Genomic DNA, 26560 nt, shown 5'->3' with positions numbered 1-26560 from the left:
CTGTTGTGGATTATAAATTATATGACTCTGGACTCCATTATCTTCATTTTAAAATGTTAATTTTTGTAGCAGAAGGCCACTAAATTATCTGCCAATTGCATTAAACTTACCGAGGCTTAGTTTTACACTGTGTGAAAGTTTATATCAATTTTGCTTTTAGTCCTAGGTGAATCTTTAGTCTTGGTATGTAGAATTTATTTCTAAAGGATTGCCCCTCTGGGATTTCAAGGCAAAGTACAAGGTGTTTATAAATCCCCTCTAACTTTATAGAATTCAAAACCAAATTCTATTTCCCTTGCAGTGGGCATCAGCTGACATAGCTGCTCAGAGTTTTCAGATATAGAGCCCTGTTTTTCACATAGCTCACTCGAGTCTTCCCTATACATGTGAAGTTCAGGGTTCAGTCACTTGGAAACCTCAAATTCTGTCTTTGACACATTAAGCAAAATAGACACTGTTGGCACTTGCCGCTCAACACTGAGCAGACAGGGGAGCATATTCATGGTAAAAACTATGAAAACAGAATTCCATTTAGTAAAATTCCCTCTCTTCTAGCATGGAATTCTCTCCAGTTTCTGCTGGATTTTGGTAGCTCTCAGATGTCTTCATATGGTCATCTTTTCATATTTTGCCCAGCATTTTTAATTATTATCTGTTGGAGACTTGGTCTGATAATAGCTTACCAGAACTGTATCCCAGAACAGAATTTTTTAAAGGAATTTTTTTAATACCTTTATTCTATTTATTCATGTATGTGGTGCTGAGGATCGAACCCAGGGCCTCACATGTGCTAGGTAAGCACTCTACCGTTGAGCTATCGCCCCAGCCCCCAGAACAGAATTTTTAATGCCAATAGCTTTCATATATAACATTCATTCTGTCTGACAAAATACAAGTCTTCATAGGCCTTTTAGAAGGCATTTATATACCTTATTTTTCTCTATTCTTTATTATCAATTCTCTTGTAATCACTGAGACTATTCAGTGGTAATTTCTCATTCGGTTTCCATTTTGATCTCTTCCAGAATATATTTGTTCATGTTACTCCCCTGCTTAAATACCTTAAAGACTTCTTAGGTTGGAATTCAAGGTGCTTAGCAATCTGGCCTCTGTTTACTTTTCTAATTTCATCTGTTAGTACTCCCTCTTTTTTCCATAAGCCCAAACCACAGCCAACTTCTTTTTATCCTTCAAACTATTGTGCTTTTGTTATAACTCTGTGCCTTTATTCACACTCATTTCCCAGCCTGGAATACTTTCAGACTCCTACCTGCTAGGAAAACTTGATCTTCTTTCAAGTGCTCAAGTGTCACTTTATCTCCAAAGCCTTCCTAATACTCATCTCTGTCTACCCCAACAATCTCTTCTCTGCTTTCATGGTATTCTAAAATTTCCTTTGTTAGGACTGTTTTATAATTTTTCATTTATGTGTCTTTTCCTCACTAGAACAACTTCCTTAAAAACAAAGTACATGTGTTATTTAGCTTGCATGCTCCATCGAAGTGCTGGATACATCTGAAATTTGTCAGAAGTATTTGCTGAATTAATGCATAAATAAATTATTACTAGACACATTATAGAATTAGCCAGAATTCTTCCTTAGGGAAAATTTATATATGCACAAGCCCACACCAAACACTCATTCATTCAGATAGCCCTTGGAATTTACCCAGGAAGGGGCCTCTCTAGGATTAGTTCAGGACCATTGCCATCGACTATGATGGTGAAACTAGACGTCATTCCAACCCACCTGGAAAAACTCAATTTTCTGTCTTCCCTAAATCATTCTAGTCACAATTTCCTGAGGAGGTCTTTGTCTTGGTGATTTCTATTTTCTCCCTGTAGGTTAACTATCTTTCTTTGCTTAACTGAAAGTTTGCATTTATACAAACGGTGACTGAAGAGATGAAGGATAAATTAACCAAGATGAGCTTTCTAGGGGAAGTCATGTGGAGTAGAGGCTCTGGCCTACAGGGACCATGCTTCCCCTTGGTATCTTAGGGTGGTGCTGTTGACCTCCTGGCCTTTCAGTAACTGTCATTTGGGACTGCTATTGCTGATAGTCTCTTAGATCAGCAGGAAAGAGTAGTCCCCAGATACACAGCTGTGGGTCTAGGCTCCTTCCAATTGCTGTCTAGGAGAAATCTTACTTTGAATGCACAAATGTTTCCTCTGCCATTAAAACAAAAGGTAACTTCCTTATAGAATGTTAAGCCATTCCTTAGGACAATTTTGGATGCCAGAAGAGTGTTGTCTATTTAACAATGAAATATTTTGTTTTTACACTTAATGATATCTCAAAAATGAATGAAGCAGTATAAAATCTTACCTGATATTTAGAATTTTAGAGTGAATTATAACAGAAAGTGAACGTTGGGCTGTAGATATACAGATTAATGGCATACCTTTTGAAAACAGTTGATAGTATTCTATAGAATCTTCCTTATCTATTTAAAGGAGTTTCAAAAAATTTAAATTCTTTAAATTTCTGAATTATTCAGCATATATAGTCATGTGCTGAAACAACAATTCCCTAACCAATTTCTTTCATGAAATGAATTTTAGAGAATTTAGGATACTTTCTAAATGTTCTTTTGCCACACACAGTAGCATGCACCCCTGTAATCCCAGCGGTTCAGGAAGGCTGAGGCAGAAGGATCATGAGTTCAAACCTAGCCTCAGCAAAAATGAGGCACTAAGCAACTCAGTAAGACCCTGTCTCTAAATAAAATATAACACAGAGCTGGGGATGTGGCTCAGTAGTCAAGTGCCCCTGAGTTTAATCCCCAGTACACACACACACACACACACATATATATTCTTTTGTGACTGATACTTTTATAAAATTGTGAATGTGAGCTTCACTCAAACCTAAATTCTAAGTTCAAATAATAGATGAGTTGTCATCTTTCAATGAAAAAGAAAGTAATATTGAGAGATGTTTTCTATCAATATATTTGGTCAAAGAAATATTTGTTGCAAAGCATCTTTCTGCATAGTGCTCATTTGAATGCTTCCATAAATTCTATGGAAGTTGTACATCGCAGAGTCCCTGCAAAAAGATAAAAGAAACCCTCAACATGTCTTTGTGGGATATCTGTGGTTTACAATATTGCATTTCCTGCAATATTAATAAACTGAGGTATAAGTTCAGGAAAGGATAGAGGACATTTCCTCAGGATGTTAGTGGTAATTATTAAGGCAAGAGTAAGAGGCCAATTTTCATATGCAAAGTAGGTTTATTGCTGTTTTGCCCTGGCTGCCTAAGTAAGAAGGAGGGTGACATCATGAACATAGTTTTATAATCATAAGGTAGCCTTAGAATACCACATATTAAAAAGATAGGTAAGAAAGGAGGTGAAATTAGGAGGAGGGAGAGGAGAAAACACCGGGAAAAAATTGGTCCAGGTTAAGATTTTGCAAAGGGATCTGTGCACTGCAAATTTCTATCATTAAAAGACATGTGGAACTGATGTGAATCTGCAATATGTATACGGGGTAAAAATGGGAGTTCATAATCTGCTTGAATCAAATGTATGAAATATGATATGTCAAGAGGTTTGTAATGTTTTGAACAACTAATAAAAAAACTAGAAACAAAAATAAGGTTTTAAAAAGTTCATTATATATAAACCTAGAAAAAAAATAAAAAAATAAAAGACATGGTTCATCTCTGCTCAGATATCAAGTCCAATTCAAAAGTAGTTTCACACTTCAGTCTCCCTGAGTTAGTCTCTTCTCAAATCTTGATTTGTCTGCCACAACATTCCTAGTTTAGCTTAGGATGCCCCCATTTGTTTTTCAGTTCACTCCTTCAGGAAGAGAGAAGAGTTGACAAGAAGAGATGTTCACATATCTAAAGCATTTTATATTTTCCCTTCTTCCTTCACATTTTTATACTATGCATTGTTCTTGAGTTTCTCCATTTTCTGAAGCATTTCTTATAAGTCCTTGAGATCCTCTGTGTTATGAATTCAGTATTGTGTAGATAATATATGCTGTGAGGGGAAGGGGAGAGGTCATTGCAGAGCAGTTGGTGCATGTGGGATCTGAGTTCTGTTCCTTGGGCAAGGGGAGGTAGTGTTTAGTAAAGAAAAGAGACAAAGAAACCTATGCTAAGACTGATATAGCATAAGAGGAAGAGAAATTGGGCATATGTCTGGGAGAATCGATAGTATGGAGTAGAGGATATAGAAGCTCTCTCTGTACAAGCAGAATCTAAAAATTTACCATGATTTCTGTCAGTCTATAGAAGATTAAAAATTCCCATTTACAATGAAATACATACTTTAAATGAAGAAATAAATAGAAGCTGACTAGTTGGGTTCGCTAGAGGTAAAAGAGCTACAACAGCAAAAACAGATCTCAAATGTTAATCACCTGTGGCATAGTAGTTAACTTAGAATAATACTGAAATGTTTTTGCATCTGACATTCTCCACAAACCTGTCTCCTTTTATGTGTATGCATGCCAGTATATAAATTGCTGAATCCATGTCAGTTGTAAAGTAATGGCACTGAGGGCATCATAAATTACCATGGTGATCCTCAGGAGAAGACACTGTCGTATCTGAATGAGTATTTCACTTCCAGAGTAATGTATGCCTTCATCTGGCCCAGCAGTCAGCATATTGCCCTGTGTTGATGGATATTGTCAGCTGGAAGCTACACTACATTTCACTGCACAATAAACATGGCTGTCAAACCCATATAAAGTGAAATCAATTTATCCTGTATGGTCAGTGCATTTTAAATGAAATTAATGTACTGTGGGTATGGTGGCAAAAAGGTAGCATATTAGTTATGCATCTTGGGATCTGAGACTTTTCATGTAAGGCATCATTCTGTCTAGTAAGCCTAAAAGAAGGGCTGTTTATAAAAAATATGTTTATTTTTGCATGATTTTCAGAAAGTGGCCTCTCCACCCTCCTTCATGTTTAGGAAAAAAAAATCACAATATTAACCAATTCCATCCTTTTATCCTGTCTTTTGTTTACAATAAATGATGAACATATTTGCCAAATAACAGTGTGCTTTAATGTTCTAATTTATTACTGGTTTTGACACCAACAAATTTCTACTTAACCAAGGTATCTGGAAATAGAAGGACCAGAGATTGATTAGGTTGTGTTATTTCTATGTAAGTCTGCTGAGCTGAAAGGATTTACTTTGTCCAGAAAACAGAAATGTGGGGTTTGCACCTACACTTTTGGGGGAAGGCTTTCCTGCTTATGCATAGAAATATTGACATTAGTCCAACCACTTTGTATTTTACTATAGAAGTTCTCAGTGTATAGGGAGATAGGCAGTAATTGCCACATGACAAAGCATATATTGGTATGTCACACTGCAGGTGGGCAGGGGTTGGGGTCGTGAAGATAGGCAAGAGCTTCATTCATTCATTACATTTATTAACTAAAATTCTATGTGCCAGATATTCCACTAGATCCAAGGAATACAGCAATGACAAGAGCCATCCCTTGCCCCCATCCTTAAGGAGCTTCCAATCTATTACGTTACTAGACTCAGCTTTTCAGAAATTACACCAGAAATTTAAATATAGTTTCATAGGTATTAAAGAAATTCCATTAAACAACAGAAAAATATATCAGGACCCTTGAAATGAACACCTCTACTAGTCTACTACTTTTTCATAAGAATTGAAAACCACATATTTTTTCACTTAATATTTATTGTCTAGTATGTGAAGAATCCCAGGTATTCAAGAACAAGTGCAAGATAATCTCAAACTTCAGAGATCTCATGTTCCTAGGGATGGCATAGAAAGATCGGAGGGAGACAGTCACATAAACAATAATTACTTTGGGACATGGAGCCTGAAAACAAGAAGAAATGCACACTGCCTGGGAGCATCGTTGCAAATGCTGTTCTTTTAGCCTGAACACCCTTCTCATCTGTCTTTACTCCTCTCTCCCGCTCACCGGCAGATTCCATGTCAGCCTTTGAGCCTCAGCAGGAACATTACATCTCCTAGGAAGCAGTAGCTGACCATCCTGTCTGCTTCTCCCTTGCACCTTGTTACCTCCAGTTTTGCAGCACTTGCCACACTTTCTGGTATAAGTGCCTGCCTCCCCTCCAATTCTGAGCACCTTAAAAGCAGGAGCCACTTTATTTGCCTTTGTATCCCTAGCACCCGATGTAAAGCCTAACTCACAGGAATTGCTCAGTCATTATTTTTCATTGAATTGATTCGTTATGAAATATGCCAACATTTGAATAGGATTTGAAGGATGTGTGGGACTTAGCATGACAGACTAGGAGAAGCATGGTGCAGGCCAAGGGACAGTGCTGTGAAAAACAATTCTCTTTGGGGGAATTTGTTTGAGATGGCTGTGATTTTTGGCATGTGAAGCTAAAATGACAGGGAAGAGCCTGCTTTTGAAGGAAGGAATCACAGCAGGAAAGTTTGCTATAAAATAATGCCAGTCATTACTTGATCACCTGGAGTTGATTACAGTAAATGTACCAGCTGTATGAAAATATGCAAAGTTAATTCTGTCCAGTGTCCCTTTGAGGGCTACATAAGAAGGGCCTGAAGAATTATCATCTAAAAATGTCTTCTGCTCCCAGGAGATCACTTAGAAGAGACAGGCCTAGGGCTAGCATTGGAGACAAGGTGACAATCTGTAATGTTACTTTATCTCTATAATAATTCTTTGCACCCATCTTGTTCTTCCTGCCCTGACATTACAGGAAGTAAAGCAATGAATGGCTCTGCAGCTAAACTACAGCAGTATTATTGTTGGCCAACAGGAGGTGCCACTGTGGCTGAAGCACGAGTCTACAGGGATGCCCGAGGCCGTGCCAGCAGTGAGCCACACATCAAGCGACCAATGAATGCATTCATGGTTTGGGCAAAGGATGAGAGGAGGAAAATCCTTCAGGCCTTCCCTGACATGCACAACTCCAACATTAGCAAAATCTTAGGTGAGTACAGGGGCACAGCTAATGCTGACCTTTCACCCCATGAGTGCTGCATGAGTGGAAAACAGGGGCAGAACTAGGCTCTCAAGGGGGACTGTGACTGGAGAAGCCAGATGAAGTTTAGTCAGCTGCAATAGCAGCTTTTGTCATCATCTCCTCCTCCCCAGAACATGGCATTTAGGTTTGGGACTTACCGCATCTACCACAGCAGGTGGCTAAAAACTGATTTTAAAGGCAGACTATAGTATCGTGTTAATATTGTAAATTTAGCAACTCATAAGAGGAGACTGCTAAACAGGAATCATGGGGACTAGATTTATCTCTTTATTCAATCTTTTTAAATTTGTAAGTTGCTATACAGCCTTGGAAATACTCATAGATCTTAGGTTTTCTGCTCTAGTATTCTTGGGTTCATGTGTCCCACTGAAAGAATTCATCCAGGACTAGAGTGAACCCCAAAATGGTGTGAAATTCATAGAGTACAGAACAGAGCCTCTAATGATAACTTTTAAACTTGTAAAATAAAACTACATTTATTTTAATAAGATATGACTAGTTCAAATTTCATAGCACTGTGCTGAACACATAGACCACAGGGCAGAGCCCCATTTTGTGGTAAATTGCCAGAGTGATTCTCCCGTTTCTCAGGATTAAACTCAAACCTTGTTCTCTTAGCATAAAGCTTGCCTAGCGCAGATTATACAGTTTAGAATTATTGTGCTCAACATATTGAACATATTTTATCCAACATGCAGCATTACAGTCAACATGTTTCCTCTTTAAAAAGAAAAATCACAGAAGGCACTGTTCTACTTAAGCTGTCATAATGTGACAAAATCTCAAAGGGAGCTGTTTAAGAAGCTGAAAAACATTAGAGACTTAAACTGTGGTTTTAATTTTTTAAATGTTTTGTTCAAAGGCAATAAATATTTAACCTGAGTAAATATCAGTGATCTGGACATATACAAATACACATGTTTTGTTACTGTATAAATAATTTAACTAGATTCTGAGACATTTTGAGGCAGTGACCTCTGAGAAAATTTAAAACATACGTAAGCTCAGATAGTGATGAAATGTTAAAATGCAGGTTTTTCTCTCTTTTTTTTTTCATTTTGACTTCTGAATTTAAAGATGGATATTTAATGTCATTATAATTAAGTGGGATTTTTGCTGTTTCAGAGATTAATACATAGAGATGTTATTCTTTTTAATTTAAATATCCTCCAAACCAAAATGTTCCTACTGAGCAGACTTTTTTTTTTTTTCAAATTAAAAGACATTCTAGAAAATGCCAGTGCTACTTTGGCCTTATAATTTGATATCTGACGTTGAGATCTTCATATTTGTTTCCTATTGGTTTAGTAGTAATGTGAGCGAGCTTTCAGATGGGTACAGACCCTTTCTGTTTCCACTTTGGCAGCTGTGGAGAATCTGTATTATTAGTGTGTATTCTGTGAAAAAATTATTAGGAGTACAGTAAGTATATTCATTAAAATGTAAACTTTTAAGCCCAGGCATTTCAAGAGTATCGAGAATCCTCTGTTAACTGGGGCTTAAAGCTGCTGGGAGCCAGCAGAACAGAGAAAAACCTATCTGCATAGATGTTCTACACAACTTTTGCACAACAATCAGGAAAGAACAGGGATGGATGTGCTATTAAAGCAGACCAGGATATTGCTGGCTACAGAGAATATTTGTACAACTTTTCCATTTGTTTATGTATGAAAAATCTCCCCCAAAGAATAGCTAACATCCAGTCTGCACAGCTGTTACCGCTTTTTCACCAGCGAGACACAAAAATGCAATTTGATACATGTAAAAAAACACATCCCTCCTTCGTCAAGTGTTTAGATAATTCTTTATAAACAATATTAGAGAAGTGAATGCTTCTCCTTCTTCCTGTATAAACCATATTAAAAATTTTTGTACTTTTATTCGTACAACTTTCAATGGATGTGTTTATAATACTTGAAAATGGTATATATAATTCCAATGGTACCTTCCTGTTCTAAAGCTATAACTTCTGAAGTAGAGTTTCAGTTTTTTTTTTTTTTTTTTTTTTAATTATCAGAGGCCAGGGGAGACAGTGTACACAGGAGACTTTTATATATGGAGGGATAGCAACATCAGCTGACATCTTATCAAAGGTCAACTTTGTTAAAGATGCTTGGAGTATTGGGAGATGTTTGAATTTCTGGAACCAAGAAAGCTTTTCCTGCGAATCCTGTCATTCTCAAAAGTATGCTTAGCAAGTTCAGGCTTTTTTAACCCTGTAGAAAGAGAGAGAGAGGCAGATGACTAGGGAAAGACGTTGGTATAGGAGATGATCTTTAAACAGCAAAGATATATTTTAAAATAACAATATCATCAGCCTTAAATCACTGAGAGAAATAAATACAACAAATGCATTTTGTACAAAATTTTGTTGTTTTGCTCTATCATCTAAAAGACTGGTTGGGAAATTCAGGGGTATGTGGCAATAGGAGCTACTTAACAGAGGTGAGTGAAGCAGTGCCAAGGGTCCATCTAGTCATATTTGCCTGGAATATGTTGCCTTGACCGTTTGGGTAATTAGGCTATTTTTATGTCTAGGATCTCGCTGGAAATCCATGTCCAACCAGGAGAAGCAACCTTATTATGAAGAGCAGGCCCGGCTAAGCAAGATACACTTAGAGAAGTACCCAAACTATAAATACAAACCCCGACCCAAACGCACCTGCATTGTTGATGGCAAAAAGCTCCGGATTGGGGAGTATAAGCAACTAATGAGGTCCCGGAGACAGGAGATGAGGCAGTTCTTTACAGTGGGGTAAGTATTCCTGAATATGGCCATCTGGGCTTTCCTTTGCAGGAAAGTATAAACCTCAGGATGGCTACTGGTAGTATGTTTGGGAAATAGATTAGAGAAGGGAGGAGGTTGGGACATGATGGAGGGCTTTGGCTGTGAGAAGCTTTGCTGTGTCCCAAGTGGGCAGCCTTGCAACGTGGCTCCTACGCAGTTCAGAACAAACCTGCAGCAGGTCACTCCCAACTGATAGCCCCTTTCATTGTCTTCCATTCTAATCTAAGGTATTCAGTGCCCACACACAGAGCTTTTCATACTTTATTTAGACAGACACATAGGGAGAAAAAAATAAAAACTAACTTTAAGAAATCCCCAGAAGCTTCTCAGCTTCTCTGGGTGGTGCTTCTGACTCTAATCACAATAGTCTGCTTTTGTTGTGGGATCTACCACAAGATAATTGGCCTTGACATTGGTTAGAAGACCTCATTTTTGGCATGAGATCCAGAACTCCTGTTGCAGTAAATTATTCTGTGGTGGAAGCAGTAACAATGTGGATTTTCTTGCTTAAATCAGAAACTAGACATGTTTTTGATATCTTCAAGTCTGATTTCATGTCATTTTGTTTAAAAATTAGGTAATAGATTTCTGGTATAAATTTCGACTTGGCTGACTGGCTGTCTGCATTCAAAAGAGGCCCCTCCTAACCACAGTAGTCAGGATAAGTGGGGATGCAGATGCCTGTAGATTCCAGCACACCCAGACCTAGAAGCACAGGGGGGTGGAAACCAGGGGACCATTCTGGAGGCACTGGCTGAAGCAGCTGGAATCAGACACTTGGGAAAGGGCTTTGGAGAGAGACAAATGGAGGAAGCAAAAAAGGAAGCTGCATTTGTTGTTAAGGTGAAGGAGAACTGAGGAATTATTTGTGCCTTGGAATAAGAAAGTTTTGCTTGAAAGTGAAACAAGAGATACCTTAAACATGAAGTAAAGAGCTATTTCTGTGTAAGGATGCTCAAAAGATAGCTCCTTGGAACAAAAAGCTGGTTTTAGAATAATAAAACTAATTTGAATTAGTAAATAAAATACAAACTTCAACAAGCCAGTGAAAGTCATCTGGGCTCTGAGTCTGCAGCATCTTAGTGTCTTAGGGAGGATTATGCCTTGAAGTTTGGGGGTCAGATACTGACCAGGTCAGCTTGAGCTGGACATTTACCAGCTTGAGCTGGAAATTTACCTTCTCTAAGCTGTTTTCTCACATATGAAATGAATAATAGCACCTATCATGTACAATTATTGAGATAATTCAATGTGGCACTACTTTCAAAAGTATGTTACATCATGCTTAGTATAGTACCCATAAAGATGAACTCTAGCATTACCATTTCTATTTAATATGTATTTACTATCACAGTAAAATTGTATGTTATATCACAGTAGATAATCAATGAGTTACTTTATATTATTGTAGCATCTTTGGGGACAAAGACTGGCTTAAGCCACTTTATTATTTGAAGATTCTAATATATTTATTAGCCTGTCTTCATGCTAAAATAGGATTATTAAATTCCTCTGTATTAGAAATGTTTGCATTTTTAAAAGTAATATTTTTAACACAAAAAGTACAATGCAATATAATTGGACTATTGACATGATGGAGGATTTATGAAAAATTCCAACTCATAATGCTCTTTGGTTGTAGAATCATAGGTAGCCAAATACAAGTTTAAGACTGTATGGTAAAGATCTTCTTGTAACCACCTTCCTATTAGTGTATATCTTATATATTCTCTTTTGAGCAGAGAATCAAAAGTTTAAATTTGAGATCCTCTGTGATTTCTGCCCTTCTCCCTAGTCATGTCCCCTGTGTACTGGGTGACAGTGAATCTCACCACAGTCTAAAAAACTATCAAATGTACTATTTTAGTTCCCTGATAATATATTTGAAAACATGAATTGTAGTAATATTATTTATCTTTGTTCCCTTTACTAAAGGACCAAGGGTACATTAAAACAGCTATGAATCAAAATAGCACATACCAGTGCTTCTAAAATATAAAACTTAAATAACTACTAACATCTACCACTTATTGCTTATGCTGTGCTAGGTGTTTGGATATACAAATCATGTGGTCCTCTAAGTCAGAGAAAGGAACTGCTTTAGAGCAGTCCTATGGCTCCAAAAGATGAGAAGACTCAAAGGATTAAATCCAGGTCTCAGCCTCCACCATGCTGGCTTCATAGGAACTGTCCTCACTGTGTTTCCTCAAAACATGCCTGACAGCCCTGCTCTAACACAGCCATGAGTGTAGCTGTACCTCTTGAGCAGAGCTCTTAGAAAACCTGGAGAAAATGAGGGGTGACATTGTGGAATAAAGTGTATAAAAGGATATTTGAAATTTAGAGACAAGGAATGCTGTTCCTAATAGTGTAGGAGAGTTCGTTGTGGAAGGATGTTTTAGACTGTGGATTGGGGCCATGACCAGAATGTCTTGTTCTTTAATCTTCAATGCTGAGCATTTTCCTCTGCCCAGATTTGGTAATATTTACTACATAAATCCAGGTATTATTCCCACTTATGGATTTGTGTTTTCTTTTAAGTAGTTCTATTTGATAGATTATTAGCTTCCTGAGACTCATCTTTGGATATTGATCTTCATTAGATGTGAGGTTATGACAAGAGAAGCAGGGAAAAAAACAAACAAAATATTCAAAGATTGTTATTGACTTCTTGATGGAACGGGAGTGAGATCAATTTTTATAGCTGATTTTGAAAAGACTTTCATAACTTTCAAGCCAATAAAACTATATATTACTCAACATTTTTGTGCATTTTACTGACTGTACAACTGTAGCTGATGAGTTAGTTTTTTTTACTTAGCTATTATGAAATGAATTTGTCAATAATACTGAATAAAGTTAGCTCTTACCTTGGATTTAACCCCTCAATGTCAGATTAAGTATCAGAATTTGATAGAAATCCTGATAAGAGTGCTACAAATGTAGAGATGATATTCATTTAGATCCATACAGCTACAGTGATGTCTTTTTCTAAACAATTAGGACCAAATGTATTTTCTGTATTTGGAAACTTACTTAGTAATTTATTTGTGAACTGACAGCGAATCATGCAGGTACTATAAAATATTAATGTTGGGGCTACTACTTAAATAATAACAATGGTAAAATTATTGAATACTTATTGTATGCTCTTTACTGTACAGAGAGAATTATACAGATTATCACAACTACATAAATTTACAAAATAGGTAAGGTAATGTTTTCTCCATTATAGGGTTGAAAAACACAATGTTCAGAGATGTTAAATAATTTGTCTAAGGCCACACAGCTAGTAAATGGCAGGGCTGAGATTTAAACCAGGCACATGTGAATGTGAAACATATGTCCTTTTTACCATTACACATAACTCTCAATTAGAGCCTACAAATTGTTTAGAGGCTGTATAGTGTAGTGGTTAAGAGCATCAATTCTGGAGCCAGACTGTTCTGGCTTAAATATGAGATTTGTTTCTTTCTTACTGTAGGAACTGATGCATGTCAATCTTTATTTATCTAAACCTTCCACCTGCCCTTGGGAAACTTATTTAAACTTTTTGCACCCTATATGTAAAATGACAATAAAAACAACAATAAAAGTCCCTTCTAAAGACTGAATAACTTAATACAGGAAATACCTGACACTCAATGACCTCTAAATTAGAATAAATATTATTACTCAAGAAAAATCATACTATGTGCCCAGTGAATATTTGACTACTGTATTAGAATTATTTTCCTACTTCTTTATGCTATAAGTGATTTGAACATTTACCACTTTGATCTAAATCCTAATGGGGTTAAATCACCTGTAAACTATGTACAAATATAGTTGAATTACATAGACCAGCCTCACTGTTTTCAATATTGTCCTCTTGTAAAGAAGCTGTGTAAGAATCTCCAATACATAAAGTATAACAATTGCTATTATTTCTATTCCTTTCTATAACGTCAACCACAGAGATGTAAAGCATATAGCTTTATCTTTTCATGAAACAAACTTTATTGTCTTCATTTATAGACTCTGGAAGGGTCTGAAGAGTCAGCAAATGATGGGGCTTTGCCAAAATAAATATGTGGTCCTTTATAACTGGCAAAGCTAGACCTTATTCTAGAAACATTCTTATGATTTGAAAACCATGCAGCAATGCTAAGCTCTGTCAGGGCCAGCTTATACTCTTTACTTGGTCTGGGAAGGAGGGTTCTTAGCCAGGGCCAGCTTATACTTTTTACTTGGCCTGGGAAGGAGGGTTCTTAGTCACCTCTGTTCTTATCAGCTGCATGTATACACTTTTATAAACATCTACAATTTTTGTTTTGATGTGCACATTCATTATTTGTAAAGCCCAATACCTGCCAGCTACTCCTATTTGTGAAATCTGCAGTGTTTGAATTTTGACTTAGAAATTGATCTGTAAAGGAAGGAAAAATGCTTTTTAGAAAGTAATTCCTAATAGACAAAGCTTGAGCCTGCTGGCTGGATTTTTCATTTTGTTCATTGATTAGCCAGTCAATTGGTAAGGGAATATTTGAAACCAGCTAGGTACCCAACATTGCACTAACTTAATACGGCACTAACTTAATAATGATTCTATACACATGAACTTTCAGCAAATGCTATAGTTCAAGAAGCTAGACACAAACATGAATAAATTAGCAAGTAATAGTTTGTTATGCACACTCACAGAGAACATATAGTGTTATGCATATAACATATAATGACATGCTAATCTTGATGTTATAGAACGAGCAAATAAAGCTCAGAGGAAAAGAGATTACTATGCATTACGGCCAACAAACCATAGGGTATCCTTGGGGAAGGGACTTGAGTTTTGGGCAGGTCAAGCAGGTAGAAAGTAGATTCCTGTTTTAGGATAAAGAAAACATGAACACATGGGAATGAAAATGGCTTGCTCAATAATGAAAAAGATGACCAGTCTAGAAATTTTCCCTGGCAATAAAGAAAATGAAAGATAAGCAGGCTGAGCAATATTTTGGAAGTCCTTGAAAGTCACTTCTTCAGATTCAACTGTTATACTTGCTTAATTTTTTTAGTCTCTCTTTATATTGATAATGACAATAAGATCACCATGACAGTTAGCTTATGGTTTCATATCCACAGAACCAGCTTAACTTCAGATGTCGTGTACTTCATGTGACCAGCCACCATCCTGGCCCAGGCTGCCCCAGAGGCAGAACTTTCCACCTTTCATGGGAGCTGTTCCTTTGTGAAACATGTCCTATTTTCAGAAAGTTCTTTTCCCCTAACTGAGCTATATTCTGCCTCTCTACTACTTTGTAGGCTGGGTCTAGTTCTCTTCTTTGGTCTCTCCTAGAACAAATCTTTCCCTTATTTATGAGGACAATGATTCAATCCTCTAAAGATGATTATGTCATATCTTTCTCCCCCTTCTTACCCATACATCTAGTCTCACTCTTTTCTTTAGATTAGGCTACCTACACTTTTCATTTGTTTTCCTCTCATTCACTAGTTTTGTCCATTCATTCATTCATTTATTCATTCCATGTATTCAACATTGAATACCTTCTACGTTTTAGGTATTGTGTAGGCTCTGGAGCCATGTCAGTGAAAATTTCTGTGGTGATAAAGCTTACATTCTAGTGTTAGAAGTCAGACAATCAATCAATAGAGAAATAAATAAATATAAAATAATGGTAAGTGCCTAAAAAAAGCACACCAGGAAAGAGGCAGGAAGTTTAAGAGGATGGGTGCGATTTAAATAGGATGGCCACAGAAAACCTCACTGAGAAGGTTTGAGCAAAGACCGAAGCAGGTGAGTGCAAGCTCTGCAGACATCAGGGAAATTAAGTGGGCAGAGAAAGCAGCAAATGCACCGGTCTTGAGGCAGTTTGCTCCTGGCTGGTTCCAGAAGAAATAGAAGGCCAGAATGACAGGAGAAAAGTAGAACAACTATGTGGGAAAAACAGTAGATGTCAGAGAGAGAGGAGAGATCCCAAATGTGAAAGGACTTGATGGCCATTGTGATGACTTTGATCTTCGTCACAGTGCAGGGGAGGTCACAAAACTGAAGTGGCAATGTGGTGGAATGATCATTGCATGGATGGTGAAGCCATCAAGAGTTATGGCAAGGGTAATATTAGAGAGGGCAACCAACATCTTTAAGGAATGAGGGGGAATGACTAGCAGGAAGGAGATAAGGGTGTGGTGGGAGGCATAGTTTGGTAGCATGAGATTCAAAGATGAGGATTTTAAGATGTAGGAATAAAAGATAGTTTGTAAGAGACAATGAGGCACTAGGAAGGAAGCTACCATACCTCCAGGCCCATTTGAATGAGAGGTGTGGAAGGCAAACAGCCAACTCTTAGGAGGGCTGTAGGGGAGCAGTGTCCTAAAGAGAGCAAAGTGTCAGTGAGAGCAAGGTGTGGCAGTGACATTGAGTTCTAGAGGGAACAGGGAAAGAAGTCAGAAATTGGAGGAAGGAAGGAGTGTAGGTTAAAGGGTTGCACAGAACCAAATGTTAGCCTTTGGGGACTTTTTTCTTTGTAGAGTCATTTCTCAGAAGATACCCACACTTTCCTGGATACCCTTTTTACACTGGATACCCTTCCCTATATGCACTGCTGTAGAGGAAGCCTTCTCCAGCCTGGGCAGTGGCCGCGAGGATTGTTGTATAATCTATTGTTGCAACTGATCCCAAATGCCTCCTGAGGGCCAGGGCTCATAGATAGTCCAACCTATCACCTTGTCATCCAGTGTCCTCCTAGACCCAGAGTAAGCTCTCTGTGTAGTTTACTCCAACTTCCCAATGGGGAATGAGAAGGGAATTATCATTGAGGACTTACTCTACATGTATAATGCTTTACTTATATGTTCTTATCGAATCGCCTTGACAGGCTGTGAGGTGAATGTAGTTATCCTAACATTCTGATGCTTAGATGAATAGAGGGGATGTCCATGATGATAATTAGCCTGCCCAAGATCACACAACCAATAACTGGTGGAGTTAGGATTTGAACCCAAGTCTGACCCTGAGCTCTTTGCACTATACCACAAACGTTTCTTCCTAGAAGGCCTTCCTGAAGCAAAGCCATCTCTCACAGTGATAAGTTCTCACTCTAGCATTCACAAAACAGTTGTGTGTGATTGTGAGACCCTTACCAGAGCCCAGCATTTCTTAAAATCCAGGGAGTAGCCCCTGAATTCAAACTATCACCATTTCAGACTTTGGCACTGGCTGTGGGCTCAAAACAGCCCTCTCAATCCACAACCCACATAGGCTTTTGAATAGCCCATGTGCCTCACTCTGGAAAGTGAGTTGTACAAATGCTGTATTTGCTTGTTTATTTTTTAATATTTCATTACCAGCTTAGAAGACCAGCTTAGAAGATTTTGATTCTGATTCAAGTTGCTATGTATTTTTCTGACAGTGTGAGCTTGCCTTTCTCATCCCAGTCTTGATATCTATCAGAGAATTTATGACAGGGAAGAACTCAACTCCTGGCTGTGGAATTTGTATTTCTTTACACAACCAGTTTAGCCTCTGAACCTCAACTGGTCACTTCTGCTGTGAAGAGGGAAAATGCTAGCCTTTGGTTTATTATGAGATAATATGAAAGCATCTATGTATATAGTCTCTCCACACAGAGTAAGAGCTCAAGTTAAATTTATTTAATAGACATGAAGATATTTTTAAGAATGAACTTCAAAAATGACAATCTGTTCTTTGTGAAAATAAATGTCCTTTGTGGAAATAAAATGTCCCATTTAATAGTTTGTGTTAATTGCAGAGTTTAGATTAGCTTGCTAAATTGGAAAAATCTGTAAAATGGGTTAATATTGCAGTAAGGTCTTGCTCTACACTCTAATAATGTGATTAAGGCAAAAAAATTTCTATTGCAATTATCAAAACTTAGTTACCAATTCAATGAGGCATTCACTGCCTTGGGCAGGTTAGCATGAAATTTAATATGTGATAATTTACCCAAAACTTAGCAAAATGTATATTGCTTTTTAGAATTTGATTCAATGAGAGAGGGTAACCAGTATTTTATAAGATGTTTCTATACATAGATTTATACTCCTCTATAATTTGCTTCTTTCAGGCAACCAAACTCAACAAATGAATTATAGAAATTGAAACAATATCAGTGCTTAGTGTCAATTGGGTGCTGATAGGTTCTATAGAAGTCAGAAACTTTTATGAAACATAGCAAGCTTAGTATATCTGTGTATTGAACTCTATTAAGAAGGATGGAATTCAAAAAATCAGTTGACAACATAGGTTCAAATTCTAGTTTTTCCAGTATGAACACAGTACCTGAAGCAAGGCCTTATTTTCTTTGAAAAATGCCAGTAGTAATTAAATGAAATCACACACACACACACACACACACACAGTATTTTACATATTATGTTAGTGAAAGGTGATGGAATTGTGACTATGTTTCATGGCAATCAAAGGATATTTTTAATGGTAGCATGGGCAGACATTACACAGTATTTCCAAGTCATTACCATTCTCCCTCTACTTGACTGGAGGGAAGCTGGCCTCTGTGAGGAGAGTATGCTCCTCCTGGACATGCCAGAGTAGCTGGTAACACAGCACTTTCCTCATGGATTCAGGTATCTTCCTGTGAGAGTGGGGTAGACAGAGTTTCAATGATAATGTATAGGGTTAATAGCAATTGTCCAAGCAATAACTGGTCTGAAGCCAGAGCAAAAAATGGTGGAAGAATCTTCCAAAACTTTCATGACCCCAACTTTTACAATATATGAAAAAGAAGGCTCAAAAGGGTGGTGCCAATGACACTTTGAAATGAACACTCAGCCATAATTTACTGTCTCTAAAGACTGAGGACTACTTGGTGAATATTACATCTTTGAACATATTATTTAGGTATAGTCTCTGAGTTAAGTAGATCTTCAATTCTTGTGTGCCAGTTATAGTGCTTAAGTGAAATTAAGAGACAGAGTAGCCATGTCTCCTTACAGAGGCAGAGGTTGACCTTCACAAAGAGTCTGCTAAGTTTATGTGAACTAGGGTCATGTTATAAAGAAGTGATCTGGTGTGACCAGGCCCTGGCACATGCTGGGATCTTGGATGAGGCAGCATGTCTGGTGGCTGTTATTCACTTAGGTTGCAGGCTCACCACTGTCTGCTCCCAACTTCTTCAACCTAGAACTCAGGCTTAAGAAATCCAAGATGATTGTTCCATAAGTTCCTGCCCTGCCAGGTCAGCACTGAAATAAGTAGACATTTGCATGGATACCAAATAAATGCTTTGCTAAATCTGATTCTTTGGGACATACTAGTTCTTTTCTCATCTTGATAAAGATGACACCAATCTACTTACTAGTGTAATTATAATATGTCTCATGCCACTGGTCTATTTTAAAAAATTCTCTCAGGGCACTCAAAAAAAATGATCTCACATATAACTTGATGGTATTAACTATAGCACTTGTCCTTGACGTCACATGTTAGCCAGGCCTTGCCATATTTGCCAACCTAAAAGAGTTCTGCCTGTATGTTGCAAAACCATCAGTAAATTGCTCCATTATGCTAATTTAACCCCCAGTCATAGTGTCAGGGAGAGTGCCAGGACTACTCCAAGGAACACTTGTCACATTTTATCACTTGCTTAGGATGTTAAAGAGGACACCCCTCTGACAAGTGTGGGGGATAAAGCCCAAAGCCACATGAAAGAACGTACATAGATCTATTATATAGAGATATTTCCCCTCTATTTCATTTTATTTTTTGAATCTATACAGGCAACAGCCTCAGATTCCAATCACCACAGGAACAGGTGTTGTGTATCCCGGTGCTATTACTATGGCAACTACCACACCGTCACCTCAGATGACATCTGACTGCTCTAGCACCTCTGCCAGCCCAGAGCCCAGCCTCCCAGTCATCCAGAGCACTTATGGTATGAAGACAGACAGCGGAAGCCTAGCTGGAAACGAAATGATTAATGGAGAGGATGAAATGGAAATGTATGACGACTATGAAGACGATCCCAAATCAGACTATAGCAGTGAAAACGAAGCCCCGGAGGCTGTCAGTGCCAACTGAGGAGTTTTTGTTTGCTGAATTAAAATACTCTGACATTTCATCCCCTTCCCCCAACAAAAAGTTCTTAAAGAGCCCGCATGCATTTGTGGCTCCACAATTACATCAGCAGAATGGTCTTAATTGTTTCGTAAAGTGTGAGACAGATTAAGTTTTCCCTGATTTTTCATGAACTTGAGTTTTTTGTCGTTATTGTTATTGTTGTTGTTGTTGTTGTTTTAATTTAGGTGAAGACATATTAAATATGAGACACCAGGACTTGAAAACTTATCTCAACCCATAGCTGTCTTACAAGTCTTATATTTTTGTCTTACTTTTTTTTTCTTTTGGATGTTGATAAAGGTTTAAGTTACTGTTTTAGATGGGGTTAAACATTCTCACTCAGGTATGCTGTGCCGGCCTACAGGTTGTGAATGTGTTTTTATTCTGAATTACTTTAGAAAACAACTGAGGATTTCGTATCGTGAAGCAGGACTAGTCCACGGCATGTGCCGCTGCGTGCAGAGCATATTCAGAAGGCCTCGGAATTCCATTTCTCCGCGTGTAGAGTTAAACTTTGAATGTGCCAAACTTTTTCATAACTTTTGAATCTTAATATTTTGAAAGTCTTAAAGAGATACTGCAAAGTCTTAGACAATCTTTGGCATCTTAAAATAAAATAGCAAACCACACTTTTTTTTTTCCAGAAAATGGTAAAGTACTCAGGAATCTGGAGACAAGATATTGTAAGGAATGAACAAGGTTGCCACAGTGCATGTACCCAATTGTGTTTGCCTCTTGACGTGCCATCAGTGCGTGATGTGGTATGACATACACACACCAGAGCCATCACCACACCAGATACCGAATTGGTGGTCTTCTCTGCCCAAGACCACCTCTCACTACATCCATTATCCCTTTGCCTTTAACCCTGACATTCAGTCTTAACACATTTTCTCTTAAATAATTTATTCATTCCAGAATGTCAAGGGTCCATTTACTATTTATTTTAAAAAAATGTTGGTGGCATTAATTTAATAATTCTTGTTTTTCACCCTCCTTCCCTGAAGAACTTTTTAGCCCTTTTCATCTCCTTCTCCTGCTAGATACAAAAGATGTACATATTGATTTTATGTCCCCAGAGCATCTGGAAGCATTTCTGAAACAAGATACTATTAAATACCTATCTTTATTGTTTTTAAAGATGATTGTATATCTGGCTACAGGGCTGTATATTTGGGTCTAAGTGTATACTCTTACACTTAACAGGTATGCAGGTATGCCCCTGAGGTTCGCTGTGACCTTGAGTCTTTTGCCAGAGTTTCCCCCAGTTCAGTTTGCAACAAGTGGTAGGATCTGCATTGGCAGCATTTCCTCTGAATTCCATTCAGCAGTAAGAGTCAACAGTGGTGGCTGCCAGGTGGGAAAGCAGCAGAATCCTGCAGCCAGACCTGAAGCCCAAGGCTTGTGGGCCATGTAGAGTATACAGTGCCACTGTCATGGGCTGGCACCTTTACACTGAGTTGCCTAGCTGGCACATCCAGGGAATTCTTTGCAAGTTCCAGGATGAAGGAAGCCAGATGACATTCTCAAAGCAAAGATAGAGGCAAATAGTCATGGAACATTCAGAGAACGAAAGAAAACCATAGGGAAGGAGAAGGGGGGGAATACATTCCCTGTATGGCATGTTCCTACTGTCAATTCTGGGGAACAGATAGCTCATGAGACAGCAAACCTTTGGCTGACTCCCTGTATCTACGTCTATAAGATGAACTGCACTTGTCACTCAAGGAGAGCTCTGGAGATGTGCTGCTGGGCTTGGAGGCAGTGAGGTTTCATTCCCCATCTCCTAACTACAGGAAGCTCTGCGATGCCATTCAGACCTTCCTTAACCCAGGGCCTATTGCCTGTGGGGGAGCTACTCCCAGAGTGATTTAGTGGGAGAGTGTCAGAGAATGAGACAGTTTGCCTCATGGGACAACCCAGAATCTGATCACCAAGACATAGGAATGGCCCCAACAGATTTCTTGAGCCATTTTGTCACTTGGAAGAAAATAGTATATCTTCATATTTATTTAAAGAGTGCTCCAGGCCAAACCTAATAGCAATAAATAGGTTGAGCCAAGCTGTCACCGGCTCTGACACTAGCTGGGAGTGCTCTCTATAAGCTGTTGAAGGTACTGATAGGAATGTTTTGTTCTTAATATTGATTGGGGATTGGAACTTTGTTCTTGTACATTTCTTTCAAATGAGGAGGAGGTCATTTTTCTTAAAAAAATGAATATTTATTATGTCTTACTGATTTCTTTGATTATATACCTCTCCTTCTCAGTTCATTCTCATGTTTTCTCCCCTTTCTTTTTGGTTTTGGCTTCTGCGCTCACTCCTTTCTTATTGTGCTGCATAGGTAGTGTGTTGTATGACTAGCATTGTATTGTATGTAATTAATTTTGCACAAAGGCGAACATTTAGCATAGTAGGTTAATTTTGTTTGTTTTTATGACCATGCCAAAATAATATTCTGGGCTGGTGGAGAACAAAGGACTGTTCTTTAGGACTGAAACTTGATTTTGCTTGTAGTAAGAAAAAAAAAAAAAAAACAACACACACACTCACAGATGTTGTTTCGTAAGTGTTATAAGCACTGGATATAAATGGTATTTTTTATCACTTCTGACTAATGTGAAACTGTTGTACGAAAACTACACGAACAAAAGTCATCTGTTTCGACTCGTGTGGGCTTGCCTCACAGTTGCCGGATTTGAGTCATTTTTATGTCTTGTTATTTCATTTATTTATGCAAAATACATGTGTGTATGAACACTTTGTTTTAGCTCCAGCTCTGCCTCAGTACTGGGGGTGCAGTAACTTCTAGCCATTTTCTTAAAAATGAAAGGCTATTCAGGAATGATCTGATTGTAAACGCCTCTTTCTTTGGCTCAGACAGTAATGCTGTATTAGAATCTAAATTTTGTGCATATGAAGTTTATTCTATTTATTAGCCAAGTTTGGCTCTAAATATTCATGGAAATTAAGGATGACAATCATCGGGATCACTTCATTATATTTCAGTGGGGCTTAAACAAAGTTTTTATGACTTTACCATCTCATTTTAGAGTTTTCTAATTGTGTAAATATAACATAGAAATAGAATTTATTTTTGGTTCATGAGTACTTAGTGAGTGATAAGTTATGTATTTCTTTTTTGTTCTCTATCCATATGTGTTGGTCCAAACTAGAAGTTGACGAGTCACTGTACTTGCTGGGGACAGTGAATTATCAGCTACAGTGAGGGCAGCATTCATCCTGCAGCTAGGCCAGCTAAGCCCTACACTCGGGTTCTTATTCAGTTTTGAGCCTGCTGTCCACAGACTCAGACTTTTCCCTTTTTTCCTTATAGAAAGTAGATGAATTGAACATAGTAAATTTCCAGTACATCTAGGAGAGAGTCAATTTGCTTTGTGAACCCACACGAACCTTCTAAGATAGTTCTTGTGACCATTTAATAGTAAGAAGCATAATGACATTTTAAAGGCAAAAATCTGCCTCTGTGATTGGCCATGAATAATGTCGCACCATGCCAGTTAAAGCATGTTGTCACCTTTTTTCAGTGCTCCCTACTTGATGGTATCTTCAAGTCAAAGGTAAAAATTATCTCCGTTTAATTTAAAAGCATACAAGACCAGGGTTTTCTTTGTCGTTTGTGATAGGGACACTGGTAGACAATCCTTTCCTTAAAAAAACAAAAAAACAGGCCATATAGAATAGGAAGGACGAGAAGGAAGGAAGAAAGGATGGAAGGAAAGAAGGGAGAGAAAGGAAAGTTCATCTGCAGACACGAGCAGCCAGCCTGGCAATTTCTCTACTTCAGGCAGTGTCCTTTGCAGGAAGGTGTGGAAGCTCTGTTGTTTTCACGAGGACCCAGCTCAGCCTTTCAGGAGCACATCAGTTTGCTTCATTTGGTATTTGATACTCTGCAGCCTTGTGCTGGGGCCTGGTTTGATTTGCCAGGGTCCTGACACAGACTCCCAGACCAAGTTCTAAATTCAGATGTGGGCTCACAGTGCTAGTGAGCTGGTCAAATTTTGGCCTTCCCTGGACATAAGCGCCCTGGGAGCCTGGGGTGTTTGAAAAGGGTGTGATCTCTCTAGGGCTGAAATTAAAGGCTGCTTTCTTTGCCTTATGAAGCCAGGCTGCTTCTTTGGAGCACACCCTCCTGAGCCAGGAGCACAGGGCTGGCTGAAAGCAGAGATTGTTTCAGGAAAGCCCATCTGCCCTCAGCAGGAAGGCAGCCTGGAACTTGAACACCACTGCCCAGGCTGCTGCTCTTGATTTACTTATTTTGCAAAGAGTTGACCTCTACCAACTCATTAGGGAAAGGAAAAAGAATCAGTTCGTAGTTTTAAACCATTCAAGAAGTCCTATACCAAGTGCCAACAACTGCAGAGGAATGCAGCTAGAGGAATGTATTGAAGTTATTACTGGGTCTTCCTTTTTAATGAGAACGTGACAAAAATGGTTGCTGTAGCCTTGCCTGATGTCATGCTCGTTTATCCAAGGATTGAGTTGGCACTTAAGCTCACTTCTCAAAATATAATAATATCATATGACCTCATTTGTCCTTCTACAAAAGCACTTGCATCATTTCCTTAAGTCATCTGCCCCCTGATGTGTTTTCCTCCTCAATAAACAACTTCTGTTACTTCTGCCGATCATGTTCTGTTTCTGATGCCACATGCTATGGAACGTGCCCCTGTGCTGATAATCATTAAAAATATTGATATGCAAATACATTTCCTTTTCATCCCCATCTCATCTTTTCCTTTGGGGACAGATTGCTTTCCAAAAGCTCATGAACTAGTATTCCGAATGCTGGTACCTCCAGGGGCAGAGGGGAGGGATGGGTGGGGTAGGGACAGAAAGGTCTTGCTTCCTGCAGATACTCTTCCAATCAGTGTCCGTGGCAATAGGAACGCTTGAAGGCAACTCAGTGACACATCTTGCTCAGTAGTTTCTTATTCCTGAAGAACCACAAGCATAAAGTGAGGCCTCAGTGCTGGTGCTCTTGGAGTATGGGGAATGTGCAAATATTTAACTGTTTTGTATGCTGCACATTGCAGATCTGCTCATGTGCATTCTCCGTTTGTCTTCCTTTGTCATGTGTGTTTTTGCTTTTTTGAAAGTGCAGTCTTTATTGTACCCTTCTCCAGCTTGTAGCAAATTAGAATGCTTAGCATTTATGTTCATTCATTATTGTATTTGCCATGTAAAATTTTTATTACCTTAGACAAGCTTATAAGCTGTTACTACATAACTTATCTTACTGTAACTCTTTTTATTTCCTGACATTGTAATTTGTTTGTGATGTATATTGTGAGATTGTATTCTATGTTAATTTAATCAGCACAATTCACTGACATGCTGGACTGACATGCTGGCTGCTGTTTCGAAGTGTAAAGTTTGTGTAGGGCTGTTGGGACAACTGTAACTCTGTTGTCAAGGTACTGTGCTTTGGTTCCTATAGCAACACTGTGGGTGTGACCCTTGAGACTCTAGGGACATCTAATACACCCTGGAGCAAATTTTAACTGCAGATTTTCTTTGTAGAAATTCTATGTATAACACAGGTACCTACTTGGCCCATGGCTGGTAACTATTTGGGCAATTAGAAAAAAACAAAAAACCCATAAAAACTAGTGTCTATTGCTGCTTTGAATATGTTTGAAAGTCTGAAAATGTAAATAGTTTATCAAAAAAAAATCTTGTACAGTCCAGTGTAAAGTTTTTAAATGACCTTAAGGGTTGCCATCACATCTTTCTCACACTCTCCTCTTGATAATGAAAAAAAAAAAAAAAGTTCGCTAAGGATTCAAGAAATGGAGAAAAAAAAAGAGAATCTCTTCAAATTTAAAGGAATGGATCATTGTTCTTAGCTTTGTTGCATACACAAACCTCTTGGATTTTGTTGTGCAGTATTGACGTGAGATAAAACTCAACTCATTGAATAATCTTTCAGTGGTACTTTTCCAAGTCTTCCCCTCCTCTGCCTCATAATTAAGGGAAAAGACAAAATTGAAAGACGCACTCTTTGTCTATCCTGGTGTATGTTGGCACCTTAGCTACTTTTTTTTTTTTCATTTTTGCACAAGGTGCTTTCCTGATCTGTCAGACATGCCATCCTTGGGTGATAATGTATATGCCATGATGGGCTCAGGCCCGCAGGGGAGTGTCTATAAGAACTGCCTATTTATGCTCATTTACCTCAAGACTGTCCTCTCTACCCTAATCTAGTTGTCATCACTCCATCTTTTGTACTGCTGTTGACACTTACCAATTAAAGATAAATTTTGTTTTATGACCTCTGTGTACAGCTTCATCTGTTCCCCGAAAACAGTTCCCCCTAGACCCAGCATGCCCCAGGCTTGCCACCACCTGCGGCTGGAGCCCACAGAGCTCCAGTTCTGTGCCACAGCTTCTGCCTGGTGGGAGGGAGAAAGAGCCCAAACATCTTGGACTCCTTAGCCTGGAAAGACTTGCCTGCGTTTTTCATCTCAGAACATATACTGCTGCAGCAAGAAATGTTTATGGATTTAGATGGAAGGAATAGGATCCAAGGTGGAATTTTTTTTTTTTTTTTTTTTGTCAAGAGAAGATGAGAGAGAATGTCACTGCCTATTTTCCTGATTTCTTCACTAGAGCAAAACAGTTTCCAAAGCTCAGAGCATCCAGCTGAGATTC

At 38.3% G+C, this 26560-nt stretch overlaps 1 protein-coding gene across 11 annotated transcripts in view; it reads left to right on the top strand.

The window, feature by feature from the left end:
• Nucleotides 1-26180, top strand: part of LOC107158126 (SRY-box transcription factor 6) — a 290105-nt gene extending 263925 nt beyond the window's left edge. For 7 of the 11 annotated variants that reach the window (XM_048788408.1, XM_048788413.1, XM_048788405.1 and 4 more), the window contains 3 exons: nt 6714-6947; nt 9540-9756; nt 19543-26180. In XM_048788408.1, the coding sequence (XP_048644365.1) occupies nt 6714-6947; nt 9540-9756; nt 19543-19846 (755 nt within the window). In that variant the 3' untranslated portion in view covers nt 19847-26180. The remainder of the gene's footprint in view (nt 1-6713; nt 6948-9539; nt 9757-19542) is intronic. The other 4 variants (XM_048788410.1, XM_048788414.1, XM_048788416.1 and 1 more) reach the window with 1 other exon arrangement.
• The last annotated feature ends 380 nt before the right edge of the window (nt 26181-26560 follow it).

Source organism: Marmota marmota, unplaced genomic scaffold (genome assembly GCF_001458135.2).
Source record: "Marmota marmota marmota unplaced genomic scaffold, marMar, whole genome shotgun sequence".
Lineage (NCBI taxonomy): Eukaryota > Metazoa > Chordata > Mammalia > Rodentia > Sciuridae > Marmota > Marmota marmota.
The sequence above is the reverse complement of the archived record's forward strand: the minus strand, read 5'-3'. Positions and strand labels throughout refer to the sequence as shown.